The sequence below is a fragment of the Salvelinus sp. IW2-2015 genome, linkage group LG1 (genome assembly GCF_002910315.2).
Source record: "Salvelinus sp. IW2-2015 linkage group LG1, ASM291031v2, whole genome shotgun sequence".
NCBI classification, from domain to species: Eukaryota; Metazoa; Chordata; class Actinopteri; order Salmoniformes; family Salmonidae; genus Salvelinus; species Salvelinus sp. IW2-2015.
In genome coordinates this window covers 11,579,530-11,603,590 of record NC_036838.1, presented here as the reverse complement: position 1 = coordinate 11,603,590, position 24,061 = coordinate 11,579,530, and the positions used below count along the sequence as shown (strand labels likewise).

General features: G+C 45.8%; 1 protein-coding gene, 1 long non-coding RNA gene and 1 pseudogene across 8 annotated transcripts in view; 1 reads left to right on the top strand and 2 right to left on the bottom strand.

Annotated features, from left to right (window-relative positions):
* Positions 1-10,791, bottom strand: part of LOC111961250 (RNA-binding protein 39) — a 35,391-nt gene extending 24,600 nt beyond the window's left edge. Inside the window, exons 1-11 of one of the 7 annotated variants that reach the window (XM_070437658.1) lie at positions 10,635-10,727; positions 10,429-10,536; positions 9,880-9,942; positions 9,440-9,503; positions 7,240-7,289; positions 6,930-7,115; positions 6,419-6,484; positions 6,264-6,317; positions 3,888-4,005; positions 3,509-3,667; positions 398-535 (exon numbers count right to left, since the gene is read on the bottom strand). In XM_070437658.1, the coding sequence (XP_070293759.1) occupies positions 398-535; positions 3,509-3,667; positions 3,888-4,005; positions 6,264-6,317; positions 6,419-6,484; positions 6,930-7,115; positions 7,240-7,289; positions 9,440-9,472 (804 nt within the window). In that variant the 5' untranslated portion in view covers positions 9,473-9,503; positions 9,880-9,942; positions 10,429-10,536; positions 10,635-10,727. Of the gene's footprint in view, positions 1-397; positions 536-3,508; positions 3,668-3,887; positions 4,006-6,263; positions 6,318-6,418; positions 6,485-6,929; positions 7,116-7,239; positions 7,290-9,439; positions 9,504-9,879; positions 9,943-10,428 lie in introns of all 7 variants that reach the window. The other 6 variants (XM_023983385.2, XM_023983404.2, XM_023983420.2 and 3 more) reach the window with 6 other exon arrangements.
* LOC139027903 (uncharacterized) overlaps positions 1-24,061 on the bottom strand; it is a 393,207-nt gene that overhangs the window by 111,474 nt on the left and 257,672 nt on the right. The window lies entirely within an intron of this gene.
* LOC111970960 (5S ribosomal RNA) lies at positions 19,004-19,121 on the top strand (annotated as a pseudogene).

Sequence of the window (24,061 nt, the reverse complement as noted above, 5' to 3'; positions counted from 1 at the left end):
CCATCCAGCTTGGGGGACAATAATACTATGACTACGGTCAGGAGCAGAGAGCTACAGATTTTTTTCTACGCATCCAAGTCCTGATTGGCTCAGCGCCATCTTCAGACGGTTGAGTCAAAAACCACAATGTGCCAACAAAGCCTATTTTTGCGTATTTTAGGGTCGTTTTTCATATCAGCGTGCTTTGACCTGAAATTGCATGCATGGTACGCAAAATGCATGCAGGTTGGCATGTCTGAATCTACTCATGTGATTTTTACCTTATGTTAGTCTGCAAATGTGATAGACGCATGGAATGCTTTATTTTAAAAGGTGATTTATTTGTGTGTGGAGAAACAGCTTCCCCAAACTTGAAAGAAATGTGCCACCTATGGGTACATTGTACAACAGCTCTCACCCTTCCAAAAGGCTCAAAAATTCCTCTCAGCATCTCCTCTGTGATGTTAAAGTGTAAGGATCCGACGTAGAGCCTCATTGGGCCAGCGTTGCCCTTCTGCAGGTTGTTGGCCATGGCAGCAGCCCTGTTTTTTTCAGCCTAGAAAGAACACACACAAAGTGACCGTAGGGAAATGGTGCAAAACGCCTCACGCTGTAAAAATAAAGGCTGTCGAATAATTTAAATAATTAGGTCAAGCACATGGTTTTCTGTAGTTAACTTTGAATAATTTACATTTTTCCAATTTGACCCTAATCAAAAAGGTTAATTTAAAACATTCCATTGGGTTGTATAACCTATTCTAAGACATCTAAGCCAGGTCTGATATAAAAGTTAATGTAAAATATCATAGTTAGATCTAGCCTAGGCTACTTCGTATCCATGTTCAAGATACATTAACCACAAGATGCTAATGTATTAGAATTTGGATCATTAAAATATTTTGACCTGAGAACTACAACAAAAAACTAACTAAATGGAATAGAAGTTCTGTTTTGATTAAAATCATTGTCGGAAATTAGTGTTGAATCTAGAGGCATTCAGCCAAGGCATTCTAAACATTCGGATCGTTAGCTAATGTTAGCATAACTGACTAGCTACTTCTGTGCAATTCAAGTTTTTGCTGTAATCTAAAGAAATGCCAGGGAAAGTGTTAATGGTTGAACTTTCTGTACGTTTTCCTTCAAATTTGTGGCTGAGGTGCATGCATAGTGGATGGTTTCAGCACCACAAGTAGGGTGTCCACCCACTCTGCCCAGAGTTGGTGAAAACTCACTTTAGTGATGAAATTTCACTTATGTTAGAAAATACATTTTACAGAGACAAATATGATTATTCATGTTCTGAAACGTTCCGAGGGGCCTTTCTCAAACATATTAACATTATATCCAAAAAGTCATATTTAGCAAAATAATTAAATGTAAAAGGCGGTGAAAATAAAAGGCTTGTGTCCATTGACATTTCACAGAGGTACGCTTGTTATTGTGAGAAATCTTCAAGGAATAACCAGCATTTCTAATTAATATCTAAAGTGTATACTAAAATATATAAACATTACATCATGTCTCAAAATTGATATTACCTCTATATTAGGGATGTGAGCACTTAAACGAAATTGTGATCCTGACGATAAGAGAAATCGCAAATGGAAACTTTTTTGGGGGTGGGTTTTCCCCCACAAAATTAAAATCAGTGCAGTTGGCTTGCCTGCTCTTTCTCATCGCTAATGATACATGTGTGTGTTCAGTCGGTTGCGTGTAGAATATCCTAGCCTATTCATTAACGATAGGCCCTGCTTTGCTGAAGTTGCAAGACAAGAAATTGCTAAATACAGTATTCCATTGCAAGATAGAGCTTTGATTTCCAATAGGATGAGTGAACTGTTCTGACTCCGGCAGTCTGGTGGCCGACCTGCCTATACTGTGCCCCTCTCTCTCCATCCCTCGCTATGAAAGATGCAAGTGTTTGTGTTCTCGCAAGTATGGCAACTAAATCATTCTCCTTCGTTCCAAAAATACTGAATCTTACGAGTCGATTCAGGGCCAGCCCGCAAATTAGGCAGGGGTGTCATTTTTAGCTAAAATGACTGACCAACACCACATAAAACCTCAATTCTGCCCCAAAAGAATGATAATTTCTTTCACCCAGCGGCATATGTGCCTGTGGAAATCAGCAGACTCTTACAAGATTACAAGAAGAAATCTAGGGCCTCCCCAGTGGCGCAGTGGTCTAAGAGACTGCTTTGCTGAGCTAGCGATACCACTAGAGATGCTCTAGCGACTCCTGGGCCGGGCGCAATGCACGCTGACACAGTCGCCAGATGTAGTGTTTCCTCCGACACATTGGTGCGGCTGGCGTCCGGGTTAAGCGGGCATTGTGTCAAAAATCAAGCTTGGCTGGGTTGTTTCTCGGATGACGCACAGCTCTCGACCTTCGCCTCTCCCGAATCAGTACGGGAGTTGCAGCGATGGGACAAGACTAACTACCAATTGGATACCACAAAATTGGGGAGAAAAGGGGGTAAAAAAACAAATTTTTATAATTTTTTATAAATGACATACTGCAATTCACATAGTTGCAAACACTTAATTCTTTCACAAATGTACCTGATGTTGTTCCATTTCTACTCTTAACATGTATCACAAAATGTGTTTGATTTTATATTTAACCATTAATTTATTTTGAGATATTTGGGCTTTTTTTAACCCAATTTCTGTTTTAATAAAATACATAATTTGAAGAACAAACAACTGTGACAATTCATATCTTGCAGTAAAATGCTTTAAGAGACAAGTTTAATGTTTAAAAAAAGGTAATGTTCTTACTTAAATTGTCCTGATCATATAGGCGATATCCACCCAAAATAGAACACACTGAATTCATATATTTTATCATTTAAATTGTAAACAATAGCACAACAAATTTTTTCAATCCGGAAGGTAAACTCAAAGTATTCAATTTCACGGTTTATTTCGGGTGGAATCAATGCATTAGAATGTACCAGAGTACAAAATAGAGCTTTTGGCAAAAAAATCTTAGCCGACCCAGAGGACGCTGGCTGGCTACTCCACCTGCTTGTGGAAAACACTGCAAACGTAATTCTTGCACAGAATCCAGCCTTGAAGATGTGATTTTTTTTTTTTTTTAAATCAAATTTTCCACCACATTTTGTCTCTGGCCTCCATTGATCACCCTAATTCTGACCATCCTACAAGGATAAGAACTCCAATAACTTCTGAACAGATTATGATAGAGACATGCTGTTTTGACCATTGGTTTTCTTAAAGGAGTATTTACACAATTAACATTATTTTACCCATTGGTCAAAAGATGCATTTTTGAATGGACACCCTACCACAAGAAAGACTGACAGCTCTACTGCAGCTGCCGAGAGCATGTTGCGCTCAAAAGGGGGCGTTCGGGGAAAAAAAGACATTTGGGAAAAAAAATTGCGCGATTAAATAAACATTTTAAAGCATGAACATTTCAAAAGTTAACTACATTTCATGAATTCACTTTGACAGCTCTAGTTAAAATAAATAGGAAAAAAATCCATGTGAGATGATTACTGACCATTACCTGCGAGGCCTGAACAATGATTGGCACCCCCAGAAGTCGCTGACCAGACAATCCTATAGCCAGCGGCACAGAGTTGGCCTCCACAAACTCAATGTAAGCTATCCCCTTCGACCTCCTCGAATTTCTGTCAGAGATCATGCGCACATCTCTCACCTTGAAAATGAAAAAAAATAATCTGTTTTCGAATGGATGGTTTAGGCATAAGAGGAAAAGACATTGCTAAATCCATTGGTCTTGGTGGCTGTGATAAGTCAAAAATAAGAATTTTCACCCTTCTCAAAATAAAATGAAATATTGCACACGTCACACCTGGCGCAAACACCAACATTTTTTCTGCAGGAATGACAATGACATCACAAGCAGAGATACTCACTTTTCCCACTGCAGAGAAAAACTCTTCCAGGTCTCGTGGACGGATTCTGGCTGCCAGCTGCATGCAAAACACAGTGCGAGCATCCCTTTCCTCTGGAGTCAGGTTGTCAATTGGCTGCCTGTAGAAACAAAGCATTAAATTACTCTGAGGTAACCCCATTTTTTGTCTTTCACAGCGGCCTCAATCTTTGAGAAAAGCACTTGTATTTTACTATATTTTGCCATCAAAATGGTAATCTCGGCAATCCAGAACAAAAATCATGTGCCAGCTACTCTGCAAGTTTTGGGCAAGTCTACTATGGGCCAAATGTCCCCTCCCCTTTTGAATCGCAGTCTGGTGACAGGTATTAACTTCTTATGGCTGCAGGGGCAGTATTGAGCAGCTTGGATGAAAGGTGCACAGAGGTGCCCATATTAAAACAGCCTGCTCCTTAGTCCCAGTTGCGAATATATGCATATTATTATTCATATTGGATAGAAAACTCTGAAGTTTCTAAGACTGTTTGAATTATGTCTGTGAGTATAACAGAACTCATATGGCAGGCAAAAACCTGAGAAGTTCCACTTCCTGTTTGAATTGTTTCTGAGGTGTCAGATTTTCAACCAAGCTCTCAATTGAAATTACAGCGAGATATAGATGAGTTTTCACTTCCTACGGCTTCCACTAGATGTCAACAGTCAATAGAACTTTGTCTGATGACTCTAATGTGAAGGGGGGCCGAAGGAGACAGGAATGAGTAATCACTTCCACGAGCTGATCACGCATTCACCATGCGCCTTCACATGAGTATGACGTCCGTTCAACCGCTCTTCTGAAGTCAATCTAATTCTCCGGTTGGAACGTTATTCAAGATGTATGTTAACAACATTCTAAAGATTGATTCAGTACATCGTTCGACATGTTTCTACTGACTGTTACGGAACTTTTGGACATTTTGTCACGTTATAGTGGAGACGCTTTGTGACTTTGGAATTGTTTACCAAAGGCGCTAACCAAAGTAGCTAATTGGACATAGATAACGGACATTATCGAACAAATCAAGCATTTATTGTGGACCTGGGATTCCTAGGACTGCATTCTGATGAAGTTCAAAGGTAAGGAAACAATTATCATGTATTTTCTGGTTTCTGTTGACCCCAACATGGCGGCTAATTTGGCTATTGTTCTGAGCACCGTCTCAGATTATTGCATGGTTTGCTTTTTCCGTAAAGTTTTTTTGAAATCTGACACAGCGGTTGCATTAAGGAGAGGTATATCTATAATTCCATGTGTATTACCATCTACATTTATGATGAGTATTTCTGTTGAAACGATGTGGCTATGCAAAATCACTTGATGTTTTTGGAACTAGTGAATGTAACGCGCCAATGTAAACTCGGATTTTTTGTTATAAATATGAACTTTATCAAACAAAACATGCATGTATTGTGTAACATGAAGTCCTATGAGTGTCATCTGATGAAGATAATCAAAGGTTAGTGATTAATTTTCTCTATTTCTGCTTTTTCTGACTGCTATCTTTCGCTGGAAAAATGGCTGTGCTTATTGTGGTTTGGTGGTGACCTAACATAATCGTTTGTAGTGCTTTCGCTGAAAAGCATATTTGAAATCGGATACTTTGGTGGGATTAACAACAAGATTACCTTTAAAATGATATTGAGTGAGATGAGACACATGTATGTTTGAGGAATTTTAATTATGAGATTTCTGTTGTTTGAATTTGGCGCCCTGCACTTTCACTGGCTGTTGTCATATCGATCCCGGTAGCAGGATGCAGCCATAAGAAGTTAAGATACCATATGTTACATAACTCTTTAGGCAAAGTATTATCAAAAGTAAGCCGACTTTGTCGAGCAAGGGTAAACAAGCTTTAAAAGTGGAATGTCAACCTGATTGAGCCATGATGCGTCTTCTCTAAAGTTGGTAGGTAAGAGTGGTAGGGCCACAGATCGCACACTACCATGATACACATCCTACACCTAGAGGAAAATGGCTGCTGAGGACAGGAAAAGAAGCTGTGGGACCCACAGGCAAGGGAGATTAACAAGCTAATCAGCTGAACAAGTGATCTCCCGACCCGCGGGGCTTTTGATTGTGTCTTTTGTTTGACACCCTTTTGGAGTTTGATTGTTATTTTTGTCACCAACTGAACATAAATGACGCGCTTGGGCTGGCTGACCACGGAGTCACATCAGAGCTGTCCCCCTGGATCCCTGGTATGCAAACCCGCTGTCCCCAGGCACACACCCCCAACACTGTCCACACAATCATACTTTCATGTTAATGCACACTGTTAGGTTACAGAGGAAATAGGCAAGCCTAAGCCCCATAGACAAAGTGAGTATAGTGCAACAGTAAGGTTGTTTAAACACTTACCTCACAGGACTCTTCTCTTTCTTGAAAGGGCTTCGGCTTCTGGAACGCCTTCGGCTGAAAGAAAGGGCTCCATTAGAATCTATATGAGTTGATTCATTGCAGCGTCACAGCACAAAACTACCCACACAAACGGCAGAAAATTGTGTAATAGAAACCTTAGCTTGATGACAGGTGGAGGGCCAATCTTCCCTCTGGAACCACCGTTAAATTTCGGCCCAGAGCTGCGATTGAAAACAAGGTTTATCTCAGTACCTAAGGCCACTATTACTGATCTCATAATGGGGATAAGGCACTCCAGGAATTAAATTGTGCCAGTCAAGACAGTGCAGGCAGGAGTGGGAGGGTTGTTATTTGTTTATTTGGATTCTCATTAGCTTTCGCAGAAACTACTCTTCCTGGGGTCAAAAATAAACAGTGGTTTTGGGGTCCATGTGATGGCACTTGCCTTTCTAAACACTTAGCCTAATCAATCTCTTCACTTGAACAAAACCCTTTAACCTGCAAGCCTAAACGTTCCCCATCTTGTCTCAACTACTGATAAAAAGCAATGCCTTAATTGTCCATTTCAACTGGAGCCGAATGCGAACGAGACGCTCACATTTTCCTATACAGACTGGAGTGATGCAGACTCAAGGGAGATGCTGACACCAAATGAGGCATACATACAAGGTAGTCTTGTGGTCCCTGTAGCGGCCGCTGCGCTCCCTGCTCCGAGTGCGGCTCCGGCGCCTCTCCTTGCTGCGGCTCCGCTTTCGCTCGCGGCTGCGGCTCCTCTTGTGGTCATGGCTCTTCTTGCGATCACGGCTCTTGCTTCTCTTCCGGTCTTTGCTTCGGCTCCTGCTCTTCTTTTTCCTGCGGAAAGATAATTACTCAATGTAAGGCAGTTAAGGAAAGATCAATAAACAAGAATAAATACATCAAATAAATACATTTGGGTGAGTGTTGATTGTTACCAAAGCATGTCTGTTTCACTTACTTCTTGCTGCGTTCCTCATGGCCATTGGGACTACTGGGCTTGATCTCATCCTAAGCAGGGCCAATAGAACAGCATAAGGACGAAGAAGCAACATTTCAAGTTGTCAGGATCAAGGTGTGTGGGAACAAGAGAAAATATAGTTTAAAAAAAGTATTCATACAAAAGTTAACATAGGGACAGATCTACAGTTAGGTTATTTTAATGAGTGTTTATTTTAATGAGTGTCTACCGCCATCATAAATGTTGCTTACTCATTTTGCATAAAATCAATGAGTAATATGAGTACTAATACATAACCTAAATCTCAGGTGCATTTGTCTTCAGCAGCCCCATCAGGATCATCACCAAAGCTATTCTTTGCCTAACATGCTGACCACACCGCTCAGGTCGCGTACACGAGCGTTGCAAAATAAATGTACACATACATGTTATTCAATCATTGTGGCCAGGCGCTAAAATAGAAACAGGTTCTATTTGTGATGCTCAACGCGCTGCAAGTCCAGCCTCATTGGCCATCTCATTGGTTTTTAAAAGCATATACCCACCTCCCAGCTCCTCATTGGTGTTTAGGAGCATATACCCACATGGGTGATTGAAAGATGAACTAACGTCCACACTCCAGTCGGTTGTAATAATGCACCGTAAAGTTGGTTGCTAACGCCATATTAAGCCGAAAGAAGTAAAAAAAGAAGCCTGAGGAAGGAGGAGAGATTACGAGAAAGGAATTTGGTTTACCATTTTATCTGTGGATTAAATGTCTGAGTAGAGGACCTTGTGCATTTCAGGTAAAACAACCCAATGTTTATATCCCAGGACAAATTAGCTAGCATCAGCAAGCTAGCTAAATTGCCATAGATGTTAAATGCTTTCGACCTGTCCCCAAATTAATATAATTGGTTCAGTTTGTTTTGATATTTCAACCTGCGTGTCCTGATCGTGTCTGGTGTGGAGGTACAAAATCAACATGCATGTGTCCGGTTTGGTCAGCATGTAAGATCAATGTGCCCATGCTAGCAGCGAGACAGATCGATTTCCAGTGGGGGGGGTGGGTGCCATTCTAGTGATCTCCACCCAGTTTCATTTCGTGGACTGTAAGAGCTCACCCTGAAGCAAACAGGGATTCACACAGCTTAGCAATATTGACTAACAAGGAAAGTCATGATTAAATATAAGATGAGATATACGAAATTCCTTAGTTGGTGCTGTAGCCAGCAGCATAGAAGAGTTCCATGTTTCCTACAGTTTGTACTTAGTTCTATCAAATTTAGCCTTTACATAAAACAGTGGCAAATATAATGGACTTATGGGGAAATAAACATTTGTGAATGAGCATGCAAAAATAATTACATTCTGGTCAACCATGGAGAAAACCTGTTTAACACAAAATAGCGTTATGTAAAATAACTTGGTGAAAGCAGCATAATGACAAAATCCATACATTCTCTCTCACTAGAATGAAAAATAAGAGTGAACATTGTGAACGAACCTGCTTCCTCTACATAACCACACACCTCATTTACTGAAGGTAAAGGACATACAATCATGTATTTCAATAATGTGTCAGCTTACCAAACCTTTATCATTACAGAGGCAGACAAAGTCAACCATGTGGAACAACCACAACATGCATACAAATAATTGAATACCGTCTCCATGGTATGTCTTTTAAATTAAAGGAACTGTCTTCTCAACCAGACCCGGTCAGCTTTTGTGTTTTTCCTAATCGACCGGGCTAACATTCTGCAATCTGTCACAAAGCAGCGTAATGGCTATATGTGAGGTGAAACTGTCAGAAGACTTGAACTAACACGACAATTGTCTGTAATTTTGGCTAAAATAGGGAATCTATTCTGAACACCACACATACAGCCCTGGATTCTAATTTGTGACAAACTCCTCAGACATGTGACAAGAATTGTTTGACAGCTGTCAAATTCTTGGTTACCACCCACATGAGCATAAGATTCACCCAAATGAAAGGTATAGCACATTAGCAATGGGTTTCGCATAGCCCATGCACAAAATGTTAGCCCAGTTGATAAAATATAGGAGAATGCCAATTGGGCCTGATCAAGAACCTAGTTCCTAAATTAAATGTTATTTTGCATCCACTGCATTCGCCTTGTAGACTGGCCATTCGATGACCACAATTATGTTACCAAGGGGACGACAGTACAGCAATACATTGGGCAATTACTACCTTCATTTTTTGACAGATCACACTGGAATTCATGGAAGTAGAGGTGAGATATCGTTAGGCAAGTCTACAAAAAGAGATAGATGGTCGTTTATTCATAGTCTCAAAAGGAACTGCAGCATCACATCAGAAACACATAGAATAAGCTACTAGAAATATAGGGTCTGGGGCAAAGTGGTGACATAGGCCACCACAGTATTTACAATAAGGTGCCTTAAAATCACAAACGTATTGCCTGGGCCTGTCTGACATTTGACATTTGCCACTGACAAAAATATTGTTTGAAACAGCAAAATACTAAAATATTTTATTCCAGCGTTCATCGTGGGGTCATTTGGAAAACGCCCCTGGAGTTAAAAGGAATGGTTTTGTTGCGATATGGACACAGTATTTACAATACAGTGCATTACAAATCACAAACAATACCTTAGGCCAAAACCCACCTTTCTATACGGAGCCTCAAGCATTGCTTCTATATCAAAGTCATCAGCCATGATGATGGAGCACTAAAGAGGAAGATAAACATAATTTGAACACATCATTAACGTTAGCTACAACACGTCATACGAGAACCGTGTATTTCCACCCCGTTAATGCAAGTTTTTTTGCATTCATTGTACCACAACCTGCTAGCTAGCCAACACATGCTTGTTAACTAGTTAACATGTACGCTTCAGTTCACTCCGCTAAATATGAGCGGTCTGTGTGTCTACCATACCGGCTTGTCCATATGAGATGATTGGTTAGGTAACATGTTCACTTGCCCACGTTAGCTAACTACCTAGCGTTAGATAGCACATAGATGAACACGGGAGGTGGCGCGCTAACTAACGCTAGCTAGCTAAGTTAACTATCTAACGTTACCTAGCTAGCTATGACCACACACGCAGTAGCAAGCTAGCTAGGCAACTATAATGTTATGCAAGAAAACTAGCTGGCTAGCAATTACTATACAATGTATTAAGAAAGACAATGTTCAGGTTTTAATGTACCTGAAAAATATGTTGTTTCTTCTCCTGGGGTTTCTTGTGGCGTTTTCTTGTTGCCACAAACTAACTAACAGGAGCTAGTAGGCCTCTAGTTGTTTTCCTTCCGCGTTGCTAATAGCAAACAAACAATAGCTACATGTAACTTCAAATGTGGGTTTTGATACCCCAAAGCAGTAGAAACTGTGTAAACAGACAACAATTTAAATAACCTTGATGTGCTGAGAAAAATGTATGCGAGTTCGAAAATACTGTTGCTGCGTCTTGTTCCCCGCGCTCAACTAATGGCGCATGCTGTAAAGAATCCGTGGTCGCGTTCCAGGCTGACTATATTCAAAGATTGTCTATTCTAATGAAAAGATATTCGAGTGACCACTTTAGCAATGGAAATGCATGTCCTCAAAGATGGAAGGCAGGCGGGAGGAGGCGAGGTCAGGTGGGACCATTCTAGCCAATGAGAGGGCAGATACGTGTGTGAACAATAGGCCATATACAAGCTGTGATTCACGTAGGTTTACCTGGCGGGACGTTTTGATAACCGTGTAAATCTCTCTAGGTAGGACAAGGTGACTTTTATCAACATATTCGCCTGTATTTACTCCCGAAAAATGACACACTAGTTAGCTGCTAATGTGGCTATCATAAAGAGTTACAAATGCTATGATCTGGACGAGACTGCCGAACCGAGGCAAAAGTAAGAATCTCTGGATATATTATCTAATGTTTGCTAAATGTAGTAATCAATAAATTAGCGTACATATGTTTTTAAATTGACAATTATGTACACTAGTGCACGTTTTAAATTGACACAATACCTGTTAGCAAAGGACGTGCAGGAGCTTGCAAGGATTTGTAGTTTTGCATAATGTCTACTTTGATGCTATGGGTATTATGACACCTCCAATGTGGGGTGCTATATGGAAATGGGTTTGGAATACATGGTGGTTTGTAGTCTGTCAGTGGCCATTTTAAAATGAATTGAATGGCTATTCTAGTCCTTCTACTTTTTTGAGTTAGATTAACTTTAAATAGTCTATCAAACTATTATTCTGTATCTTATGGTCATAACAGCCTGAATATGCTGGATCTCGTCTGATCTTGGAAGTTAAGCAGTGTCAGGCCTGCTTAGCAATTGGATGGGAGACTCCTGGGAATACCAGCTGCTGTAAACTTTCTGCCCAGTAGAGTGTACTGTTGTAAACTTTCTATTATTTAGAACGGTGAGAATATGGTTTTAATAAATGGAGCGTTTATGGTCAATTTGTTCGCTGTCCGTAAAGGTGATGCTGATAAATGTGTTGGTCAGATTAATTTTCCTTCAATTTTTTTAGAGCTGGAATCTTTATGTAAAGTTCTCAGTATTCCAGGGAAATAATCTTCAGGCAATATCCAAAAGATTAAGGAATACATGGTAGTTTGTAGTCTGTTTCAATGGGCATTTTAAATGTAATAGCAACTCTAGTCCATTTACGTTTTTGAGTTACATACATAAACTTTAAATAGTCTGTCAATAGGTTTTGGCCATACCGACCCATATTTGCCGGGATCGGGCCTGGTTAGTACTTTGATGGGAGGCCACCTGGGAATACCAGGTGCTGTAAACTTTTTTGCCCAGTAGTTACTGTTGTAAACGCAAAAGCATGCTCGTGCGGCAGAGTCGATTTCCGTGCTTATAAACCCAGGGTCGTTACACTACTCCCTCCTTTCAAAGAGCGCGTCCTCGCGCTAGCTTGCGACTCTATGTCTTACAGGAACACGCTCACCGGCCAAGCACACGCACTGTCGTGGATGCAAGGTCCAATCCCACTTCTGACACCAATGTAATGACCTGACAAGATCATAAAGGAACAATTGTCCAGACAGAGGGTTGAGTTTACGAATTGACGGTTTATTAACCCAACTTTACACAGGCTACTGTTTGGCCGTAGCCCACGCCAAATAAACGAAAGATACACCACAAGCCAACCGTGACCTTCTCTTGTGAAGCCCAGACATAATAGAGAGAACAATGGCTAAACCTGGTCTTAACTTCCAATGCTCCATCCCCCTGCCCAACCCCCCTCCACGCCACTCCGCCAAACACCATGATGCCCGGCATCAGAACATTCCAGGCATCCCCGTGATTGGCAGATAGCAGGTTGATTGGCATGTCGGATCCCGCGAACACTGGTAAGTACAACACAACCCACTAATAGCCTACCACATAACACACCGCTGTCTGTGCGGGTCGCTACACAGCCCCCCCCACCACAAAGTCCCTCGTCCCTGAGGGAACAAACAAAGTCTCTGAAGCGACCCGGAGGTCTCCTTTGCCTGCGTGGCCGTGATGGTTGCGGAGTGTCCAGATGTGAAACAGGGGGCTCCATCTGTGGCAGGGGGCTGCCTCTCTGGGACCCAGGGGATGAAGGAAGGGTTATGGGGGACAAGGAAGCGGGAACAGGGAATACAGTCCGTGGCTCCGGGGAACCACGCAGTGACACAGGGAGGGAGACAGGGGGAGTGGGCTGTCTGGAGCCTTGTCTGCGGCACCTGGGGGTGGGTGCCTGGAGAATGTCATTGCCAGAGAAGGGAATTGTGGGGGTCCCTGGGATTTGGGGAGCAGAGGACCCTCTGTATGGGGCTAACCTGTCCCGTTGCAGTGCCACCTTTCTCCCCCTGGGAGGAAGCTACACCCGGTAAACAACCTCCCCTACCCTCTCCAGGACGCTGCAGGGTCCCACCCAGTGACTGTCCAACTTGGGGCATCTGCCTTTTTTCCTTAGGGGGCTGTAGACCCAYACCAGCTCCCKAGCCACAAAGTGCCTTCCCCGGGTGTGCACGTCATAGTTCCTRTTCTGCCTCACACCTGCATTCACCAGCTGCTCTCTGGCGAAGGTGTGTGCTGTCTCCAGGCGGTCCTGGAGTCTCCGGGCATACTCCGGCCCCGGGGMAACATGAGGGCTAWCCAGGGGCCGACCAAACGCCATCTCCGCAGGGGTGCGGARCTCTCTCCCCAGCATGAGGAGGGCAGGCGTGCAGGAGGTGGAGTCTTGGACGGCGGAGCGGCATGCCATGAGGACCATAGGCAGGTGCTTGTCCCAGTCACGCTGGTGTTTGGCAGAGACGATGTCCAAGACGATGCCAGCTGCTGTCCAAGCGTTTTGTTGAAGCGCTCCACAAGGCCATCACTTTGAGGATGGAGAGGAGTAGTGCGGGTCCCAGCCTCTCACACATGGTGGCGAACACACGGGACTCAAAGTTTCTGCCTTGGTCGCTGTGGATGGACTCCGCAGCTCCAAACCTGCTGAACATCCCCGCTGTCAGGGCGTCGACGATGGTCTCTGACTCCTGGTCAGGCAGATCATAGGCTTCGGGCCATTTTGTGAAATAGTCCATGGCCGTGAGCACCCAGCGGTTTCCACTGTCTGTGCTGGGGAACGGCCCAACTACATCCAATCCCACCCTCTCCATGGGAGCCCCCACTGGGAACTGTTGGAGCTGAGCATGAGAGCGGCCTGGGGGGCCCTTTCTCGCTGTGCAGTTGTCACAGCGGCGACAAAAGTCCTCCACATCCCTCTTGTGCTGCCCCCAGTAAAAGCACTGATGGAGGCGGCGCAGTGTTTTTGTGACCCCAAAGTGTCCAGTCCCCACCCCCCCATGAATACTCTGGAGCACAGCCTCCCGCAATGCTTTTGGGATCACCACCTGCCACCTCTCCCGTAGCTGACTCCTTCCATGCCCGCTGTAGCACGCCATCAGCCAGCCGCAGTCGCTCAAACTTTAACCACATCCCTTTGGTCGCGAGTGAGGGCGCTGTCACCTCTTCCCATGGGAGCCTCACCTGCGCCTCTACCCACTGTAGCACTGGCTGTAGGTCTGTGTCCCGTCCCTGCTGCTGCCCCCATTCAGCCACGCCGACAGTCTGCAGCTCAGAGCAGACAGGCCCGCTCGCCCGACACACTGTGGCACAGACCCCCTCTGCACACAGCTCTCTCTCCCGTCCCTCTTTCCGCTCACAACAGTGGCGGCAGCCGTCAGCAGTACAGGGCCGACGGGACATGGCATCAGTGTTGGACTGGCTGCCCTGTGCTTGCCTTGCCCTGTATGGCTGAAGCTCCTCCAACCAGCGTGCCACCTGCCCCCCTGGCTCTCTGAAAGACATGAGCCACTGGAGAGCAGAGTGGTCAGTCCTTACAGTAAAGGGCAGGCCAACCAGGTAGTACTTGAAGTGTTTGACGGAAGCCACAACAGCCAAGAGCTCCCGCCGGGTGACACAGTAGCGGCGCTCATGTTTGTCAAATGTTTTGCTGAAGAACGCCACCACTCTCTCCCCCTCTGGCCCCACCTGGGCCAGCGCCCCACCCATGCCCACATTGCTCACGTCTGTGTCCAGGATAAAGGGCAAGGTGAGGTCGGGGGGGCGAGCACGGGGGCCTCGATCAGTGCACGTTTGAGGCTGTTGAAGGCCCCCTCACACTCCACTGTCCAAGTGAAAGCCTTGTCCTTCGGCAGCAGGCGGTTCAGGGGAGCAGCGACGCTTGAGAAGCCCCGTACAAACCTCCTGTAGTACGAGGCCAGGCCCAGGGCCAGGATGTCATCGAGGTATACCAGACACTGCTGTCGGGGGATGCCATCCAGCACCCTGTCCATCAAACGCTCAAAAGTAGCTGGAGCATTGCACAGGCCGAAGCACAGAACCTTGAACTGCCAGTGTCCTCTGTTAGTGGAGAACGCAGTTTTGGCTCTGGCCTCTGGGGAGAGGGGCACCTGCCAGTAGCCACTGCGGAGGTCTAGTGAGGAGAACCAGGAGGACCCCCTAACCAGGTCCAGTGACTCACCCCATACTGCGTATTGATATGAGTCCTTCCTGGTTACCTCATTCAGCCGCCTGTAGTCCGCACAGAACCTCATCTTGCCCCCCTTCTTCGGAACCATGACGACTGGCGCCGCCCAGGGGCTGTCTGAGGGCTCGATAAAGTCTGCCCACTGCATCTCCAACACAGCCTTGTCTGCCGCCTCCTGGCGTGCCAGCGGGATACGGCGGGGACGCATCTTGATGGGTCGAGCATCACCTGTGTCGATCTCATGCTGCACCAGATGAGTCTGACCCACCTCTTCCTCACTCAGCACAAAGCTGTCTCTGAATTCAAACAGCAACTGCCACAACCGTTCCTGCTGCTCGGGGTCAAGACCAACACAGTTCCTCCCCCATATCTCCCTCACTGCTGACAGTGTCCTTTCCTCTCCCATCTTGGGTAGCTGGGCTGGGGGGGTGCGGCCCGGGCTCACAGAGGGCTGTGTCGTGGAGGTAGCTGGGGGAATGTAACACACAGCCGTAGGTGACAGGGGGGCTGGGGAAAAGTGACACACAGATGTGAGGAAGGGGGGCAGCCATGAGTCTCTGCTGCTTTAACTGTTGGAGTAAAGGGTTTGTTGGGTTGAGTGAATGTGACATTAGGGGGGGGGAATGGTGACTGCTGGCCCTCCCTGGAAGCTCAGTGTGCCCCCAATTAGGTCTAACTGGCAACCTGTGCTCCTAAGAAAGTCCAACGCCAGTATACAAGGGTCCTGCACAGCCGCCACCCACACAGGATGACGCACAGACCTGCCCCCTACTGTCAGAGTCATTATTCTGACAGCTCACCTGTGACTGTGTGGAGCTGCACAGTTGTGGGCTCACACTGAGTCCAACCTGGCACAATTTCTGGCCTCACCAGGGTTACTGTGGACCCAGTGTCCACCAGGGCAGAGCAGGGCACCACCTCCACAGTGACAGGGACATGACAAATGTCCCCAACACAGGTCCGGCCCACCACAACAACAGGCTCCATCCGCTTGCCCTCGTCTGCTTCTGGGGGAAGTGGAGCCTTGCTTCCCCGTCTGTGCCGGTGGGCTCCTCCTGCAGAAGATGGTGGTTGGGATAGAAAGCCAGGGGTCCGCACTACCTGCTCTATGCTGACCCCGATCCGTTTCCCTGAGCTCTGGGGGACATGGCGCAGATTGCCTGGCTGGCCACAACCCCAGCAGACCCTGGGACCAGGGTGTGTGTTTCGTGCCGCCTGTAGCGACACAGCACGAATGAGTTCTGTCATTTCAGCCACCCATMKAGGCTTTTCCGGCTCCGGGCTGCTCTGCCCCCCAGCTCGCACAGAGGMTSTGTCTCCCTGCACCCCCACCAAAGRRSKAGCTGAAGCCCCAGCCCACACCAGCTCCCTCTCCAAAGCCATCTCRAAGGCTATCTGCAATGACTCAGGATGAGCCAGCTGGGTCTGTATGCGCAGCTCCGTAGGAGAGAGCGCCTGTATGAACTGGTCCCGTGCTAGCTCGCTCTGCACGGAGGGGGGCATGTGAGCATATGCCCGCCGAGAGAGGCTCTCAATGTCATTAGCTAGCYCCKGTAYAGGCTCTCCAGGCTGCCTGCGTCTATTACTCAGTTRGGAYRGCAGRAGCCCGGGCTGTACACACTGTCCATAGCMCCTCCTCAGTGCTCCCACTAAAGCACCATAATCACGTCTGTCCTCGGGGCTAATCAATATCAAACAGGCCAGAGCTTCATCCGTGAGGCATAAAGCCAACTGCAGTGCCCTATCTTCATTCGACCACCCCCTAAAATGAGCTAACAGTTCAAACTGAGCATGAAAANGAGCTTCATCCGTGAGGCATAAAGCCAACTGCAGTGCCCTATCTTCATTCGACCACCCCCTAAAATGAGCTAACAGTTCAAACTGAGCATGAAAAGCTTCCCAATCCGCCTTACCGGAATACTTCGGGGTCTTAACAGATACGGACGCAGCCGGGAACTGGGCGCCGCTAAGTTTGTTTACATCCTGAGCCCCAGATTCCTCGTCCCGCCGCATCGACGTCACCCCTTCGGTCCGCCCACCAGAATCCACGCAAAGCACAGTCGACGAAGGACTCATGCCTGCTTCAGCTGCCATCACTCTAACGTCCTCCCTCAAGCGGCCTCTGGGCTCCGACGCCCTGGCGATCTCCTCAGCCAGATCCTCCGACGTCCATGCACACGCACCTCCTTGGCCATAATTGTCCCCTACCTCCACCTTCACTTTCGGATTTCCTCGAAGCATTTTCAACCCCCGTTCTCACCTACGGTAGCTAGCCACAGAAGTCAGCTAGCTAGCTGGCTAACTTTTATCAATGTTTTTACTTCTGACACCAAGTAATGAAACAGCAGGGAGCAGGTCTCGAACCCTCGACCTTCTAGCCCGAGGTCCGGCGCGCTATCGACTGTGCCGCAAAAGCATGCTCGTGTGGCAGAGTTGATTTCCGCGCTTATAAACCCAGGGTCGTTACAATAATATAAAGGCCATTTTAAAATGGAGTGGCTATTCTAGTCTCCCGACTATTTTGGTGTACACAAACTTGAAATAGTCTATCCAACTCTCTTTCCATACCTTACAGCTATACCAGGCTGAATACCCCAGAAGCTTTCGCCGGGTCTTTTTTTTATACCTTTATTGAACTAGGCAAGTCGGTTAAGAACAAATTCTTACTTACAATGACAGCCTACCGGGGAACAGTGGGTTAACTGCCTTGTTCAGGGGCAGAACGACAGCTCAGGGATTCGATCCAGCAACCATTCAGTTACTGGCCCAACACTAACCACTAGACTACCTGCCACCCCTGGTCAGTGCTGTGATAGGAGACCACCTGGGAATAACAAGTGCTGTTAGCTTTTGCCCAGCAGAGTGTACCGTTGTAAACACTCTTTTATTTATAACAGTAATAATATAAAGGCCATTTTCAAATGTAATGGCTATTCTAGTTTTTTTGACTATTTTGGTGTACATTAACACTAAATAGTCTATCCAACACTTGTTCTGTCGCTTACGGCCATATATGGTGGTAAAAAGATCAAACTCCGTTATGCACATGTGCTGTATAAGCCTTAAACCGGTACATTTCCATTGTATGTTTGTTTCATGTAAAAAGAAGCAAGTATTTTTCCTGTCTTGGTCACATGGCCAAAGACAAAGAGCCTCTGAGAGTGACCACAGTTTGAGTCCATCCTGTTCTTTTTGTATCTTTCAAGCGCACAGCTGTGTGGAGATATGAAGAGAACAGAGGCTAACTTGAGCAGAAATGACAATTCTATCAACAGAAAGGAGTAACAAAACTGGCGTTATCACTTGTTTGTATTCTATGTTCCCATCATGATCTCACACACCTGCTAAACTGCCACGTAGACAAAGGTTATAAAAGCTGACACCCAACTCTTGTTCGTTGGGCTCTTAACTCTGCACCTTTTGAGTGATTTATTAACCTCTCCAGAATTGCAATTCTTATAATAAATGCTTGTTGTTTGAAGATTCTACACTCTCTCTTCATCTCTGGTTAGAATTCACAACCCATACCAGCCTGAATATGCCTGATATCGTCTGATCTCTGAAGCTAAACAGGCTTGAGCCTGGTTAGTACTTGGATGGGAGATAGCCTGGGAAAACCTTTGTGTACTGTTGTAAGCATTATTTTATTTATAACAGTAATAATATAAAGTACATTTTACAGTGGAATGGCTATTCTAATCTTTCAACTATTTCGGTGTATATTAACTTTAAACAGTCTATCCAACATTTATTATATGGTTTAGGGCCACACCAGCCTGAATACACCAGATTTTGTCTGAACTCGAAGCTAAGCAGGCTCGGGCCTGGTTAGTACTTGGATTGGAGACCACCTTGGAACACCAGGTGCTGTAAGCTTCTTGCCCAGTACTGTTGTGAATGCGCTTTTATTTATAACAGTAATAATATAGAGGCCATTTTAAAATGGAATGGTTATTCTAGTCTCTTGACTATTTCGGTGTACATTAACTCTAAATAGTCTATCCAAATCTCGTTCTATAGCTTACGGCCATACCAGCCTGAATACGCCTGATGTAGTCTGATCTCGGAAGCTGAGCAGGCTTGCGTATTCTTAGTACTTGGATGAGAGACCGCCTGGGAATAACCAGTGCTGTGAGGCGACCGGGAGACCCATGAGGTGGTGCACAATTGACCCAGCATTTCCCGATCGGGAGTTGCAGCGATGGGACAAGACTGTAACTACCAATCGTCTGATCTCGGAAGCTAAGCAGGCTTGCATCTGCTTAGTATTTGGATGAGAGACCTCCTTGGAATTTTTTATTAATTTTTTTATTTCACCTTTATTTAACCAGGTAGGCAAGTTGAGAACAAGTTCTCATTTGCAATTGCTTAGACGCTGGCAAGTAAAGCAAAGCAGTTCGACACATACAAAAACACAGAGTTACACATGGAGTAAAACAAACATAGTCAATAATACAGTAGAAAAATAAGTCTTTATACAATGTGAGCAAGTGAGGTGAGATAAGGGAGGTGAAGAAAAAAGGCCATGGTAGCGAAGTAAATACAATATAGCAAGTAAAACACTGGAATGGTAGATTTGCAGTGGAAGAATGTGCAAAGTAGAAATAGAAATAATGGGGTGCAAAGGAGCAAAATAAATAATAAATACAGTAGGGAAAGAGGTAGTTGTTTGGGCTAAATTATAGATGGGCTATGTACAGGTGCAGTAATCTGTGGGCTGCTCTGACAGCTGGTGCTTAAAGCTAGTGAGGGAGATAAGTGTTTCCAGTTTCAGAGATTTTTGTAGTTCGTTCCAGTCATTGGCAGCAGAGAACTGGAAGGAGAGGCGGCCAAAGGAAGAATTGGTTTTGGGGGTGACCAGAGAGATATACCTGCTGTAGCGCGTGCTACAGGTGGGTGCTGCTTGGTGACCAGCGAGCTGAGATAAGGGGGGACTTTACTAGCAGGTCTTGTAGATGACCTGGAGCCAGTGGGTTTTGCGACGAGTATGAAGCGAGGGCCAGCCAACGAGAGCGTACAGGTCGCAGTGGTGGGTAGTATATGGGGCTTTGGTGACAAAACAGATGGCACTGTGATAGACTGCATCCAATTTATTGAGTAGGGTATTGGAGGCTATTTTGTAAATGACACGCCGAGTCGAGGATTGGTGGATGGTCAGTTTTACAAGGGTATGTTTGGCAGCATGAGTGAAGGATGCTTTGTTGCGGAATAGGAAGCCAATTCTAGATTTAACTTTTGATTGGAGATGTTTGATGTGAGTCTGGAAGGAGAGTTTACAGTCTAACCAGACACCTAGGTATTTGTAGTTGTCCACATATTCTAAGTCAGAGCCGTCCTAGAGTAGTGATGTTGGACAGGCGGGCAGGTGCAGGCAGCGATCGGTTGAAGAGCATGCATTTAGTTTTACTTGTATTTAAGAGCAATTGGAGGCCACGGAAGGAGAGTTGAATTGCATTGAAGCTCGCCTGGAGGGTTGTTAACACAGTGTCCAAAGAAGGGCCAGAAGTATACAGAATGGTGTCGTCTGCGTAGAGGTGGATCAGAGACTCACCAGCAGCAAGAGCGACATCATTGATGTATACAGAGAAGAGAGTCGGTCCAAGAATTGAACCCTGTGGCACCCCCATAGAGACTGCCAGAGGCCCGGATAACAGACCCTCCGATTTGACACACTGAACTCTATCAGAGAAGTAGTTCGTGAACCAGGCGAGGCAATCATTTGAGAAACCAAGGCTGTCGAGTCTGCCGATGTCAATCACCAGATCCTCAGAGTCGAAAGCCTTGGCCAGGTCAATGAATACGGCTGCACAGTATTGTTTCTTATCGATGGCGGTTAAGATATCGTTTAGGACCTTGAGCGTGGCTGAGGTGCACCCATGACCAGCTCTGAAACCAGATTGTATAGCGGAGAAGGTATGGTGGGATTCGAAATGGTCGGTAATCTGTTTGTTGACTTGGCTTTCGAAGACCTTAGAAAGGCATGGTAGGATAGATATAGGTCTGTAGCAGTTTGTGTCAAGAGTGTCCCCCCTTTGAAGAGTGGGATGACCGCAGCTGCTTTCCAATCTTTGGGAATCTCAGACGACACGAAAATGGGGTTGAACAGGCTAGTAATAGGTGTGGCAAGAATTTCGGCAGATAATTTTAGAAAGAAAGGGTCCAGATTATCTAGCCCGGCTCTTGCAGCTCATTCAGAACATCAGCTGACTGGATTTGGGAGAAGGAGAAATGGGGAAGGCTTGGGCGAGTAGCTGTGGGGGGTGCAGTGCTGTTAACCGGGGTAGGGGTAGCCAGGTGGAAAGCATGGCCAGCTGTAGAAAAATGCTTATTGAAATTCTCAATTATAGTGGATTTYTCGGTGGTGACAGTGTTTCCTATCTTTAGTGCAGTGGGCAGCTGGGAGGAGGTGTTCTTATTCTCCATGGACTTTACAGTGTCGCAGAACTTTTTTGAGTTTGTGTTGCAGGAAGCAAATTGCTGCTTGAAAAAGCTGTGTATATTGGTTTCTAGATTCCCTGAAAAGTTGCATATCACGGGGGCTGTTCGATGCTAATGCAGAACGCCATAGGATGTTTTTGTGTTGGTTAAGAGCAGTCAGGTCTAGAGAGAACCAAGGGCTATATCTGTTCCTGGTTCTACATATCTTGAATGGGGCATGCTTATTTAAAATGGTGAGGAAGGCATCCTCTACTGACGGGATGAGATCAATATCCTTCCAGGATACCCCGGCCAGGTTGATTAGAAAGGCCTGCTCTCTGAAGTTTCAGGGAGCGTTTGACAGTGATGAGTGGAGGTCGTTTGACCGCTGACCCATTACGGATGCAGGCAATGAGGCAGTGATCGCTGAGATCTTGGTTGAGAACAGCCGAGGTGTATTTAGAGGGCAAGTTGGTTAGGATGATATCTATGAGGGTGCCCGTGTTTACGGCTTTGGGGTGGTACCTGGTAGGTTCACTGATAATTTGTGTGAGATTGAGGCATCAAGCTTAGATTGTAGGATGGCTGGGGTGTTAAGCATGTTCCAGTTTAGGTCGCCTAGCAGCACGAGCTCTGAAGATAGATGGGGGGCAATCAGTTCACATATGGTGTCCAGAGCACAGCTGGGGGCAGAGGGTGGTCTATAGCAGGCGGCAACGGTGAGAGACTTGTTMTTAGAGAGGTYGAMTTTTAAAAGTAGAAGTTKAKATTGRTTGGGTACAGACCTGGATAGTAGGACAGAACTCTGCAGGCTATCTTTGCAGTAGATTGCAACACCGCCCCCTATGGCCGTTCTATCTTGTCTGAAAATGTTCTAGTTAGGGATGAAAATTTCAGAATTTTTGATGGTCATCCTAACCCAGAATTCAGACACGGCTACAACATCCAGGTTGGCAGAGTGTGCTAAAGCAGTGAATAAAACAAACTTAGGGAGGAGGCTTCTAATGTTAAAATGCATGAAACCAAGGCTATTATGGTTACAGAAGTCATCAAAAGAGAGCGCCTGGGGAATAGGAGTGGAGCTAGGCACAGCAGGTTCTGGATTCACCTCTACATCACCAGAGGAACAGAGGAGGAGTAGGATAAGGGTACGGCTAAAAGCTATGAGAATTGGTCGTCTAGAACGTCTGGAACAGAGAGTAAAAGGAGGTTTCTGGGGGCGATAAAATAGCTTCAAGGTATAATGTAAAGACAAAGGTATGGTAGGATGTGAATACAGTGGAGGTAAACCTAGGTATTGAGTGATGATGAGAGAGATATTGTCTCTAGAAACATCATTGAAACCAGGTGATGTCATCGCATGTGTGGGTGGTGGAACTGAAAGGTTGGATAAGGTATAGTGAGCAGGGCTAGAGGCTCTACATTGAAATAAGCCAATAAACACTAACCAGAACAGCAATGGACAAGGCATATTGACACTAAGGAGAGGCATGCTTAGTCAAGTGATCATAAGGGTCCAGTGAGTAGAGGTTAGTTGGGGTCACGGCGATTCAGACAGCTAGCCGGGCCATCGGTAGCAAGCTAGCATAGGATGTTTTTAGCCACCTTGTGCGTTTCCGTCAGTAGATTAGTGGGGTTCCGTGTGGTAGAGGGGATCAAATCCAATTGGCAAAATAGATATAGTTATAGTGACCCTAGAAAAATTGTCCGATAGACTTATTCAGATAGCAGCCGATAAGACAGCTAACGATTAGCGGGCCGCAGATGGGCGTTCAGGGAGCGTCGCGACGGAGGGGCCAGTTGGATAACTCCCTCGGGCAGATAACGTCGGTAGTCCAGTCGTGAAGGCCCGGTGGGGCTCCGCATTGGCAGTAAAACGGGTCCGGATAGGTGATTGTAGCCCAGGAGMGGCTGATGGAACTCTTCAGCTGGCTAGCTCCGGAATAATTGATGTTTGCTCCGGGATCGACGTAAYCKYYTAGTCACACGGATAGCAGCTAGCTAGCTGCGAAATCCAGGTGTAAATGTCCAGAGCTTGCGGTTGAAATCCGGGGATATGGAGAGAAAAATAGGTCTGGTATGTTCTGGTCTGAGTCGCGTTGTACAAAACTGGCGACAGATTTTCGATCTAAAGGAATAGCTGAAGACCACAAACCGTGGTTAGCTGAATACTAACGTTAGCTGCTACTCTAACCTGGTGGTCCCAGCGCGCACGACCCACGTGGAGTTCCAGGTCTCCGGCAGCCTCTGGAACTGCCGATCTGCGGCCAACAAGGCAGAGTTCATCTCAGCCTATGCTTCCCTCCAGTCCCTCGACTTCTTGGCACTGACGGAAACATGGATTACCAKTGATAACACTGCTACTCCTACTGCTCTCTCCTCGTCTGCCCACGTGTTCT